General features: G+C 41.5%; 1 protein-coding gene across 1 annotated transcript in view; it reads left to right on the plus strand.

The window, feature by feature from the left end:
- Positions 1-4802: 4802 nt before the first annotated feature.
- zmp:0000000755 (phosphofurin acidic cluster sorting protein 2) overlaps positions 4803-13735 on the plus strand; it is a 59640-nt gene continuing 50707 nt past the window's right edge. The window contains exon 1 of the mRNA XM_049600932.1: positions 4803-5122. Coding sequence (XP_049456889.1) covers positions 4911-5122 — 212 coding nt within the window. The 5' untranslated portion in view covers positions 4803-4910. The remainder of the gene's footprint in view (positions 5123-13735) is intronic.

Below are 13735 nucleotides of genomic sequence, written 5' to 3' on the forward strand. Positions count from 1 at the left end.
ATAGGAAGGCAGGTGTTGACTCTGCCTCCAGAGGCACCGATTCAGATAAACACTCAACACTGCTGCAGGTATCATACGACTCCCACGCATATTCATGTGCAGCACAACAGCGCTACGCTCCTTGGGGGTCAGCATATGGCTGCACATAATTTCTTCTGAGCCTCTAAAGTGGCCCTGAACACTTCTCATTACGGTGTCAATATGGTCCAAATTTTGCTGCACATAGGGGCCAACTGTATTTTTACTGTAAACTGACTGACTATACTAATATTGTCTCTTCTAGAACAATGGCCACAGTATCAGATTTGATTCATGAAAGCCATACTGCAGGAAAATCTCAATAGACACAGCAGACTCTTAAGATAGTCTCTATTATTCCTCAATTCTGCGATAGGGGTATAAAAATACACTATTGGATCAAAGTATAGATATAGATAATATCACAATGCAAAGTGAAAACATTGATACATACTGTGATCTTTGAAGGTCTAGTGTGTATGATTCAGTGGCTTCTAGTTGTGAGGTTGCAGATTGAAACAAACCACGAGCCAAGCATTTAGGAGAACTACGGTGGCCGACGAGAAAACGCAAACACTGGAATGGCCCTATCTAGAGCCAGTGTTTGGTCTGTCCATCCTGGGCCTCTGTAGAAACAACATGGTGGACTCCGTATAAGAGGACCTGTTCATATTTAGATATAAAGAACTCATTCTAAGACACTGATGAAAGCATAGTTATTGATGTCTATATTAGTGTATTATTGTATTCCTACCAATATATCCCCCTACATCCTACACACTGGACCTTTGAGATATGCCTTTATTTTGAAATTCTGTATCACCTATATCATCTGTATCACCATTTCCATCCAAGCACACTTTCTTTCTAAACATACCAACAGTGCTAGCTAGGCCTCCAGCTAGTACACCAGGCGTAGTGGCCAAACAGTTGAATTCAAACTTCCAAGTCCGTCACGTGATGCCATCGGACCCAAAAAGACTTTTTCCTATGGACTAACATTGTAAAAGAGATGTCTGTAAATCAGTTGATGTGTTATTTGAGCATCACAACCACTTCGTTTCACTATCAGGATTTGATCCATTTGGTCCAATAACATTTGGAAAGTCTAGAAGAACAGCAAGATTGAATCATTTTATTCCCAGCTCAGCCAGCAGATGTAGTGCGCCTAGTCTATGGGCCCAGTGGTACGGTGGCCGTGCTGGTCATTGTTTCTGGCTTCATGCTCCAACTTTCATAGGAATGAATGGCGTCCAGGAATGGTGTATGGTCTCACTATATATCTATGGTGCTAGCAGCCAAGTGCTTGACAGACTATGTCAAGCATCCAAGAAAAAGACACTGAAGACATCTCATTGATCGCAGGCGTCTGAATTGAAATGAATCGAAATCATGTTGTGGCAGACTTTGGGGAAACCAGCAAGTATTTTATCATTGTCCAAAGAATGCTATCATATCATGATGAAACTTGTGATCTACACCCCTATTCAGCAACAGAAATATCTAGTGGCACTCCCCTTGGAGGGAGTTACAAAGCAGACCCTTTCCTCCACTGGTGCTACTTTTGATCATGCTCACTTTGCTAAGTTTTAATGTCACAAAGACCTGACGCCCTTGAAGTTCTGAATCTATACAAGAACATGCGTGACTGTAATCTATAAGCTCTGTGCAGTGATTCAGAAAAGGGGTTGTTTTTAGCTTGTAGTCAAAGGCCTGCTCATTAAAAATGTCTGACTTTGATGGTGTGGAGGTGGCACAAGCCTAAAACAAAAGCTCACGCCTAAAAATAAAGATCTGCTTGGAGACCGCATTCGCTTGTCACTGCTCGGGCTTTGTGAAAGATCTATTGCTTTCACTCACATATCTGAGAAAGAATAAGACGCCGTTACCTAACAGATGATGTGGGTAATTAGTATTGTCTGTTCCCTATACACTTACGTCAGAGACATGCATTGCTATGTTTGCTCTCCTTTGACTGTCAGTTGGCTTTAATAACAGGAAATGCTCTGCAACCTTTCCAAAAGCATCAACACCAGCAGCCTCCTCTTCGCTCCAGACCTTTCTTCACTTGAAATTAGGATGCGAGCAATTTCTCTGACTTAGTAGGAGGACACATGCCACTGAGCAGATGTTACCTGACAAACTGATGCTTGGGTATTTTAGTCTCTTCTCCACAATTTAATAAAGGTGAAAGGTGGGCTTATAAAACGTCAGACTGTTGTGGAAACATCAGCAGTGTCACAGTGTCACAATTATGTGCCCACCCACTCACACTTAGAGGAGAAGGAGGAGGAGGTTTAATCAAGAGGGTAGAGCCAGCAAGAGTGAGAAGAAAAGAGAGACGGGGAGGAGAAGAGATCTGACCATAAATGCAGACAGTCTGCCATCTATTGGATAGATCACAACGTGCAAGTTAGTGTCCTATATTTTGTTGTAGTGCTGTTTTGCAGCACTAGGTGGTGATGCAATCCACAAATTCATTCATTAATCATTTTGCCCATCATGGTAATTTTGAGGTGGTGGCATTTTGTCAGAGGGCAGAACATTATAAAATGAAAAATACCAATAGAAAGCAAACAAGCGCTGCAGATTTATGATGAAAGAAGTTTAGTTTTCATTTCCAGACACCTTGGTATAACAAGACAGGTCAGTGATTTCCCCATTTTAACATCTTTCATTCATAAAAAAATGTATTAAATGAAATATAGCGTTCTTTCTCCCATTTCAATTTAATTCAAAGCACACTAGGTTTTCTTCTCCACATAAGTGTTGTATATATAAGAAATGCCTTACCTTGCCTTTCCATAAATATATTGATAAATTCTTCATGAACCAAAAATTGTTCAAGTGTATTGTTAGACTGAAGAATAGTGAGCCAAAAAATGACACGTTCATAAGTTGTATCACGATTGCCATCATCATTACTAACAACCCTGGGGGATGTTGCCACTTCTGCAGTCTGGAAGATTAAACACTGTCGGGTGCACAGAGTTGGCTGGCAATGATTAAAGATTAGATTGCTTACACTCACAGCATGTTTTCAGTGGCAACAATATATCCCGTGAGACTGTAACAGACAAAGTGCTGAGCTTATTAGCATATGGTATAATGCTCTATTCAAAGTCCAAACAAGCGGTTGGAAGAAGTCCACGAAGCAAAGGGGAACGTGTCAACAACACTGGTTTGACAGAAGAATGATGTGTAGTTATTACATCAGAGTACTGATTGTGCAAAACCCTGTAACACTTGACAAATTAGTATTTGTATAATTCCCTCAGTCAGTTTAAACGTGCATACACACACGACCCAACCCCACTGGGCATGTCAAGTCAAGTCAGCTTTATTTGACTCCTTAGTCACACAGTTACAGTCAATGAATTTCACCACACTTGCATTACAAGAACAATGACTGAGTAAAGTACCAGGTGTCATCACGTCATCAGAGACTGATGACAGATCATGAATAACCAAAGCAGGTACTGCACATACTGCACACATGAAAGCTTGTTGTGAAACAATTTTTAGACAAACAGGTTATATATATTTCTTTAGGAATTGCCATTATATAGTTTTTGTGTATAGCTCTTGTACCATCTTTTCATTTTCATAACAAAAAAGCTTCATCTGTTTGTCCATAACTAGTCTGAAGAGCATTTGTACGACAGTATACTGTGAAGCTGTGGAACTCTCCGGCTGAGGAACTTATAGGCTGTATTCGGTACCTTTTTTTAAATCCTCAAAACTTACTTTTACATGAAGCCTTTTTTTTAGTTATTAAAGTTATTAAATTTACAACTCTTGTTCCTAGTTGGGCTTTTACATGTAGATATAAAATGTTATTAAAAATATACAGTTTAAAACATCATACACCCACAATACACTATAAACATGGAAAGCACAATATAATACATAAACCACTATCTACACACTACGGTACACATACTACATCACAAATACCACAATATATACATCACAAAATATCCCACAATACATCTACTACAATAGACATGTCGCTATACACACACCACAATACATATACTAATGTACACATATGACAATACACCAATACACTTACACTAATACCCCTTAATGAGTGTATTTAGCTGTAATCAGTTTGATTTCAGCTGGAAATACTAATAATAATTGTTGTTGTTGTTGTTGTTGTTGTTATGCAGATTCACCTCTCCAGAGTAGCTCACACTTGCCAGCAGTGAGTGTGTCCACCTGCATTCATGTGAAACTAAATGCTGCATTCATGAGCAATGAAGAACCCAATCAAGTATATAGGCTTGTGCATGTGGTTACAATTTGAAATCCCTTCATTTTAATGTAGAAACACCAAGTATGAGAACTTCTTGTTTGAAATAAGGCATGTTTGAGTTAATATACTGAGCTGCACACACATTTATTCCGTCTTTTAGAAGAGTATAGTCCTCTCCAGATGTTATTTCAGGTCTACATTGCATGCCTGTGTAATCAAGTCTGATTTTATTATGTTTATGCCCATTCTTCTTTATTAACATTTCCCAGAGCTAACCAGCAGAGATGATGGGGGAGTGGAGATGAGCAAGGCTATAATCACCTGGATGATTATTTCTTGTACTGTTTGTCATGGCAACGCAACATTTTCTTAGGTGTATCCTCAATCTTTAAATGCCATGTGTGAGTGAAGCATTATGTTGAGGCCCGTTTGATAGTAAAGATGTCCCACCCCAGACGCAGGGACGTGCTGCCCCCTATCAGTAGTGACATGCCCCGCCCCGCCTATCAGCATCTCCAGTCAGTGTAGAGGAGCTGGGAGTCTGGAGGAGCAGGAGCAGGCAGCACAGAGTTCAGCGGCTCCCGCGTTCGTCCGACACTTAGCTTGAGCTGCTCCCCAGGCAGTGGAGGTGATGATGGCGGCGGCTGTAGAGAGAGGAGGCGTCCGGGCCGCTTTCCTGAACCCGAGCAGCGGCGGCGGCGGTGGACCAGCACCGACAACCCTCCCGACCGGAGCGTTAGCCGGGGCTGTGTCCCTGGGCTCGGGCTCCGGCAGCATGCCTGTACCCATGAACCTCTTTGCGACCTGGGAGATAGACCGATCATCCCCAAGCTGCGTGCCGAGGTAACGATAACAATGCGTTGTGTTAGCGTTAAATACCGCAAACCACAATGTTTACAAATCACTAAACGGCTTAATAAACATCAGGCTAACAGTGGACAAACAACGCCCTCGCTGACTGTAGCGTTAGGCGAGAGAGGCGAGCTGCCACACATTTCCAAAACACTGCTGGGTTGGTTTACTAGCAAGCTAACTAGCAAGGTGGCTAATGCTAAAGCTAACTAGCAACTAGCGCTGGTGTTCGAGTTCCTTTTATGTTTCGTGCTGAAAACATTTAACTCAAAATGCTATTTTTTCAGCAACGAAGCAGTCGGCTATAACGTGCAAAGCTACATTATTTTATGTACAAAAATATTTAAGACATACTCCCCATGTGTGTAATTGTTTTCTTTGCAGTTGTATTGAATTTTTACTCCGACCGTTAGGATAACTAGCTAGCGTTAACAAAAGTTGAGCTAACTATCGGTTGGAGCTGTTGGTGTTGCTTATCTTCTGTTCTGTGGCTACGTTGGTAAAGCTTTGCAGATATTACATTTCCCTTTGTCCATGCAGGCCTGTGCTTGAACTGATTTACGGAATGCATGCCACCTAATAGCAACATAACTGTCTATAAATACAGTGACATGAATGCCTCATCGCCTCATAACTAGCAGTCATCCTTTTCATCCTGTAGCTGCAAGCACCGTGTGTCATGAGCTGTCCGAGCAAATGGGCAGTTCAACAGCTGGCTGGCCATTTGAAATCCACATTGATTTCATGTTCATGTGTTCGTGCTGTGCTTTATGTTTATGTTCAGATACCCCTGTGTAGCTCAGCGTTGGCTAACCGGTCCACACAGCCGTAACACAAACACCAGCACTTCATAGTGTTGACACAGCAACTGGCACAAGGAGAGAGCAAACTGTTTTGGTTGTCGCTTTTGTGTATGCAAGTATACTCGCAGCCATTGTCTTGATGTTATTTCGATGGCACCGTTTAAATCCGAGTATAGCAGTAATATTCTGTGATACTCTGCATCAGTATTCATTGTCAGTGAGCAGGCACTGCTGCTGCCACCTGACCAGAAACCTCTCGGGAGCTGTGGGCACATTAATCAGCTTTGACCTAGATCTGTTCCACTCATTGGAAGAGAAGTGGGCTTGCAAGGGGAGGGTTTCCTCCACAGTCGATGTACATGTGTGTGTTTGCCTGCTGCCACTTTAGTGCCTGCATGAATATGCAAGTGTCAGTGGAGCTATAGCATGCAGAAAACATGGGTGATTTATAGTGATGGCGATCTTTCAAGTCTCTGTTTGAATATTAGTCTGTTTTATCTGTGGCAACTCAGCGTATTTGAAGCCAACTAGTGTGAGTGTTTGAAGTGACAGCGTTGCTCTGTAAATCAACAGCTCACAACCCTTTTTATTACGGTTCCTTTTCTGAAAATATCATTCCAGCCATTGAAGAGACAATTAGATTTTGTGACCTTAATATCACATCTTTCACAACGGAAACTATGAGATCATCGATCTGTGTCTGTGATGAAATGCCTACACTTTTAGATCTCTTTTCCTGGGCATAAATAGATAAAACTGATGCACTGTACAGGCATACAGGCGAGTATGCTTTTGATAACTGTATCCATAAAATTTTAAGACTACTGGCTAGCAGAGAAAGCAGGAGACATATTGGTGCATTTATAGAGCACGCCATACATAACACATTGATTTCCCATGTTTCTGCCTCTACGCTGTGTGCTCTCTTTCTATAGTGGATGACATACAAGGTGCTGTATTAAAGATGAATAAGGATGAGGATGACAATGGATTATTAATGAGGCATAGACTAAAGTCACCCGTCATTGTTCTGCACAAGACTGCAGTAGCTGCCTGACACAAGTCTTTGTTGATGACTGGGGTAAATTGTGAGTATGTAAATGAGTAGAAGAGATACTGTAAATGACACAGTTTGTTTATTTAGGCAAAAAAGTGTGGTTGCAGCTTTTGTTTTGCATGGTGAATTGGTGTTGCAGTGCTCCCAGCATTCTTCAAAGTAATTTGCCGAGCCCATTGTGGCCGTCGTTGTTTTTAGACCGCTTATCCTAGACTGGTGTGAAAGGTCTTCCATGGAGCCCAACCCAAGGCCTGTTTTGGGGATTCTGCCTTGGCATGCTTTCAGGGGCTGGGCCATTTTGTGTGCAGCTGTTTGCTCCTCCGCTGGCCTTTAGCAAATGTGGGTGTCCAACTAAGTGGCACAGTTTCAAATGAGGGCATAGGGCTGTTAACATTACCATTTGACTTTTTTTTATTGTGGTACTCTAAAACATCACACACAGCTGATGTTAATATGACGCCACATTTTAAAAATCGATCCTCCTAAGCTGTGAAGCCCTACTGAAAGCCATGCTTAGGGGAAAATATTTTATTCGCAATGGAAAATATGTTCAGCTCTTATAGGCCCTCTCAGCATGGGATTACGGTTCCTTACAGTTTTGCTGTTGACACATCTATGGCACAGGAACACAAGGACTTTTAAAAAAGCTAGGGCATTTTCTGACTATTTTCTTTGCCTTTCTTTTATCTACTTGTCGAGTATTACACAGGGTCAAGCTAGATTCATAAAAATGTTTGTTAAATCTGCTATGTGCACAAGGCGCTTTTTACTCTTGCACTTGTTATCATTGGTTGCTTGTTATATCTAAATGCTACCATAAGCTGGCACATACAGTTTTACTGCTGTGTGTGATACAGTATCTGACTGTTTTTTTACCCGCCAGACAAGTGTTGTGGCAGCTCCATCATTGACAGGCCCGTTGGAACAGTTGGACAAGCATTGTTTTTATTCCAGCACTGCCATGCCTGCCAGTCTGCCACCCTCCAGTGTTTCTTATACCATGTGGTGTTAGTGTTGTAGCTTTTTTCTTATAAGATGAGTTTTTTTCATGCTTAAACATCTTCAAAAGCAACACAAAATGACTGGAGGGTGTGCTTGGAGCAGAGAGAGTTCACCCCACCTTTTCCCTCTTAACAAACAGCTGACTTTGGTAATGTTGCTGAGTAACCAAAGACGGCTAAGTAATAAAATGCACAGGAATACAGTATGTACTAGGGGTTTAACAGCTTGCACGGGAACCCAAGTAGCCTGCATATGTCTATGGCCAGGCAGGCATTTGTTGAGGGAGTGATGTGGTATTTGCAGGAATGACATTAATGCAGAGGTCAAGATGGCGCTATGTTTATCTACTAACAATAAAGAATGTGGAGCAGCATGCAAAGACGATCTTTTACAACTTGGTGTCAAAACCTGTGACCTTTATCCTCATCACTAAAGTGATGGGAGCAGCCAAGCAGTTTTGTCATGTTTGCCACACAAGCTCGCCAGGCTTCATTATTTCCAACATGCAAGGGAAGTTGTTATGGTAACCAATTTACAGGCTTTCAAAATAAACTGAATTGAAAATGTTTTCAAGCTCTGGAGACATTTTTGCACGACATTTTCAGTCCGTGGTATTTTTACTTCAAATGCGTGTCCGTCTTTCAAGTTTAACTATCTGGATTCAGAGAGGGACATTTATCTCAAAGATTTTCCCACAAGCTACAAAATCAACAACATCTTTCCTCTTTTCCTCTGACGTTTATCTTGGGTGAGCAGAGCATCCTTCTCTCTGTCCGTTTGATTCATGTGAGTTCCAAGATGACCTTATTCTCTCGTGAGTGGCACAGCCTTATCTGGATAGTAATTGAGTGTACACTACAGGCTCTGGTCAGATGTTTGTTTCTTCTGCCCCACTTCTGTATATTGCATCAAATTGATGTGTGCTGTGTGTGTGTCAGCAAATAAATAAGACAAACAAAAACAAACTAAGGCCTGCACTGAAGCAACATTATTTTAGCTTCTTTGTTCTAGGTCAGTGAATATAAATCTATCAGCCCTAAGTCTTACATATACCTTATGCTGCGATGCACACATCCATTTATTATATCTGGAAGGTTGAATAGTTAGCGTGCAATCTCTAGTATCATCTCTGGCCTTAATCTTCTTGCTTTAATGTCTAATTCTCTGTATGTTCATTTTTAAACCTAAGATGAAACCATTAAATCAGGATACAAATAAAGGAGGGCTTGTCGGTCGAATAAGATGAGCTTACTGTCCCCTTTCACCTCCTCGCTAACCCCCCCCATCTCAAGGCTTGGATATTGTTTCTCCTAGCAGGGGAGCTGCAGTAATCTGATTTCATAACAGGAAAAGAAGAGCCAGTAATCTGACGCTGCACACAGACACTGTCTGCTTAATCCTCTGCTTCCTTTTGCAATCATAAACAAGCCTTCTCCAGTGCCCTTCAAAATGTGACACAGCAGTTCACGTCGGTTTGCATCTTGTTTATGATCTTGGTTTGGCCAGACCGTCAGTATCGACATCTAGAGATGAAACAGTTGTGAATTTCTGTGCGGACATCAGTCTTTTTGTCTGTTTGTTTGTTTTTTGTTGTTGTTATTTATTCCCCATTTGTTACAGGGAATTAAAGAAATCTGCATAAAAATGCATAAAAACAAAAAGATAATTAAGCTTTATAAAAATCATTAAATCATTACACTCTTTGAATGACCACAAATTCAATCATACACATTTTTGACGTAAAAAAAAAAATGTATTTAAAAAAAGCATTTATACTGTATATATCAGAATTCCCTCTCTAATATCAGTTTTATATTGCTGTGAAAACACCAACAAATTTCTTCTTTAAACAACTTTATTAAAGGGAAATTTCGGTTTATTTCAACCAGTCTCCTATTGTCCTAAATTTGTTTCAAGTGACTAGCTACATAAAAATAATAGTTAGCATGTTAGCCTAGATACAGCCGGGGCACATAGTAGCGTCAGACCTGTTAAAACGTAAGTGAACGGGCATCCTTTCAAGTGCAAAGTTAGTCCACTAAACAAGCTTTTTCTCCACAAAGACCACCTCATATCGTTAGGATAAATGTCAGAGAACATATAGAAAATGACATGTAAATGTGTTGTCTTACCTTACCGGTGTGCTGCCATGTTTGTTTACCATTTAGCTCTGCTTTCCAAAGCGCGGCCAAAATATCGTGAGAACAAGCAGCAATCTCATAGCGTGCCTGAACAAGCAGCAACAGCTGGAAGGCAGAACCCGACAGTAGCCTGAAAAGTTCATTCATTCATTTTATGAAAGATTTATAGAATAATGGCTGACTTTTTGCCAGACTTCGACTTTGTGGAGAAGGAATTTGATTTTGCAGAGTTTGATGGCCGCCCTTATTTATTTGAGCCAGAATACACTGACCAAGAGCTTTGTGAAATTGAAGAACGGAGGAGGAGAGAGAGAGAGGCACAACAGGTAGAGGACGAGAGAGGAGGAATGGCTGCATCAAGGCTGCGTAGCTCTGGAGATTGGTGGTGTACCTGTGAATGCTGTGCCCCAGTGCCCACAGAAGAGGAATGCCTCTGTTGCAAGCAATGGGAGCGGTTGCAGCCTTATTTTCAAGGTCTGGATGTGACCGAGGACGAGACACCTCCACCTGGAGTAACGTTAGTATCCAGCTGGGCTTTATCTAGAGCTGGCAATATATATTTCGGCCGCGCTTTGGAAAGCAGAGCTAGAGGGATAAACAAACATGGCAGCACACCGGTAAGGTAAGACAACATGTTTACATGTCGTTTTCTATATGTTCTCTGACATTTATCCTAATGATATGAGACGGTCTTTGTGGAAAAAAAGCTTGTTTAGTGGACTAACTTTGCACTTGAAGGTATGCCCGTTCTCTTACGTTTTAACAGGTCTGACGCTACTATGCGCCCTGGCTATATCTAGGCTAACGGCTAACATGCTAAATATTATGTCTATGTCACTAGTCACTTGAAACAAATTTAGGACGATAAGAGACGGGTTGAAATAAACCAAAATTTCCCTTTTAATTCAAGTTTCTCACCAATAACAAAATTTTGCAAGATTACATTTGAACACATCATGATAATGTTATAATTTACCTTCACTTAGTACTCATTTTTACTGAAAAGAGCTTGCACACGTCATGTCACTCAGCAAAACCTCCATTAGCTGTTAGCTCCAACCACCGACTGCTAACAGCTGACATTAACTAGCTCTCCTGCAGATTTTAACATAGATTTGTTGTTAATGCTGTAGCATCATCGTGGGAAAAGCAGAGTGCTTCCGCTGACGCATCGATAGTGAGTTTACTGCGTGCTGCTTTTGACCCAAAGGCATCCTGGGGAAGATCTCTGCTCATATGAAACACTTTTTCTATCATCTTCGGGACAACAGGACACTGTTAGTCTTGATTCCTGCTTTTTAGCGTGCACAAACTTGATGTGACACAACAAAAAAACATCTGCCAATGCCACCAGTGAGTGTCATGTGATTTGTCCATAGGCTGATAGCAGTCAGTATCAGCCAATACAGATTTCTGGCTGATAATAAGGTGCATCCCTGTAGAAATCTGACTCAGAACATGTAGGCACATGAATGTCGCTTTCACTGTGATGTCAAAGTCAAGCGGCTGCTCAAACGGCTGCCTGGCTGCTCTCCAAGACCTTGTCACAGTTGATTATACTGTTCCTTTTTTATTTGATGAGAGTTTCTAATGCTGAATTGCATATTTATATATTGATTGGTTTTGGGGCTATTCAATAATAATCCAGTTGCCATTTCATAGTTGGGACGTGCTGATTAAAAAATGATCTGGTCTAAATGTTACTGATGAACTAAACAGGTCATACATTGAAGAATTACCCATACAGTTAACTGACATTGTATTCATGTCCTAGAGCCACACTGCAATAAAAGCGTTTGGTTTCAGGGAGTGGAGCTTAGGAACATACCCATATTAGAGATAAATGAAAATGCCCCCATTGTAGATATTATCACCTATCACCTAAAGATATAACACAGCTCGTGATAGGTTGCTGCAAGTAGAAGTTGCAAGTAATTATATTGGTCATGGAATCTAAAGCTGTAATGTCATTGCTTTCTAATGGTACTTTGTCCCCTACCACAGCCATTGTTGAGAATTCAAATTTTTGGTCCTTCTTCAAATACATTAATTGGTTTTGGAAATATTAACCTGTTGTTGTAGTTCCCCTTTGCGTAATTGTATCCTTGAGTGAAATCAGTCCTAACTCAGCTTCACGCTCCACCATGCTGTTCACACACTTTGCTAACAGTCGACCAATCAGCACCTTCACTCCCCTCTTTTTCATGCTCACTCCCACTGCCTGAAATGTGTCAAAATTCTCTTGGTTTCCTTCCCTGCCTTCCTGGAGGAGGAGGAATTTCCTTGGGAAACATTTCACATTCCTTGCGACTAGAGGACTGCTGGTGCAGCCGAAGCCAGGCCGCTGTGCTCTGCCCTCGGCCCCCTTTTGTATTCTGTTGTTGACCAACAACCTGCTCTCTGAGAGGGGGGGGCAGAGTTGGTGCTGCGGATCGCCCACCCCGTTGAAAAGTTTTGCTGAACTGGCTCAGAGCTTCACAGTGAGCGGTGAATGTGCTGAATGCTCATGTTGAATTCCTCACAAAGGGAAGAAAGGTTTGTTTCCCCCTGCCTGGACCTCAGAATGGGAGAAAGGCCAGATTAATGTGTGGGTGGATACCGGGGTCTCTGCTAGCGAAGAGATCCAACTTCCTGATCCAACAAGTGAGGCAAGGAAACTGTCCTCTGACACAGGGAGGATCCTGAAAAAATAATCACTTTGGGGACAATGTCTCTCAACTCATTTCTCTTGTTCTTGCTCTACTTATTTCCCACCTCTCCCATTCAGGCATTTCCTGAGCTGTATGTGCCAGCAGCAACACAGAGACCATTATTTCAGATTCAAAACACGGTGGCGTGGATGAACGAGAGCACGACAGACCATTTGAAAACATGAAAGATTATCATAATGGCAGTGAGAGCTCCTGTGCTACTTTCTAGCAGGGTCTGCTCTTGTAAACAAACACAGGTGGGGGTGGGTTACTAAATTATTTAGAATGAAATGTGAAAAAGCTATGTGGAGTTATGTGTATCCCACTGACTCAAAGGTTTTCAGTGACAAAATCTCATATAACTGTCGCAATGCCAGTCCTACTCATGAACCTTTTTTCCTTTTAATCCATCACTGTGCTCATGAACCCAATAGGTAGGTTCCCCTTGTTTTGGCAAAATAATACGGAGTAAACCTCTGATAGTGACAGTCATAACTACAGTAATCAATATGGATAATAATTTGCTTTTAATAGTTAAGAAGTCTGTTTACAGTGTTAGTCTTAGGTCTTTGTATACATAACAAAAAAACGGACAAACAATTTAAAACGATAATTTTATTTTCTTACACTGTACTCCCACAATAGGCTACTTGACTCACAGTAACCTGTCTGCTTCCAGCTGGCTACCTGAGGCTGGTGCAACCGTGACAGGAAAAAGAGTCAGTTCTGCTAAATGAAAAACATAGCATCCTCCAACCTTGTGGCTGCTAGTGATGGAGACAGAAAACGATTGCGCATGGACAAAGCACCCTCTTGAAGTGGATTGATAATGCTCGGTCACATAATGACCCACATGATGCCCACGTAATGGAACAGCTGCTGTATTTCGAAACTGTCAGTAGAATTCAGTA

The sequence above is a fragment of the Epinephelus fuscoguttatus genome, linkage group LG16, assembly GCF_011397635.1.
Source record: "Epinephelus fuscoguttatus linkage group LG16, E.fuscoguttatus.final_Chr_v1".
NCBI classification, from domain to species: Eukaryota; Metazoa; Chordata; class Actinopteri; order Perciformes; family Serranidae; genus Epinephelus; species Epinephelus fuscoguttatus.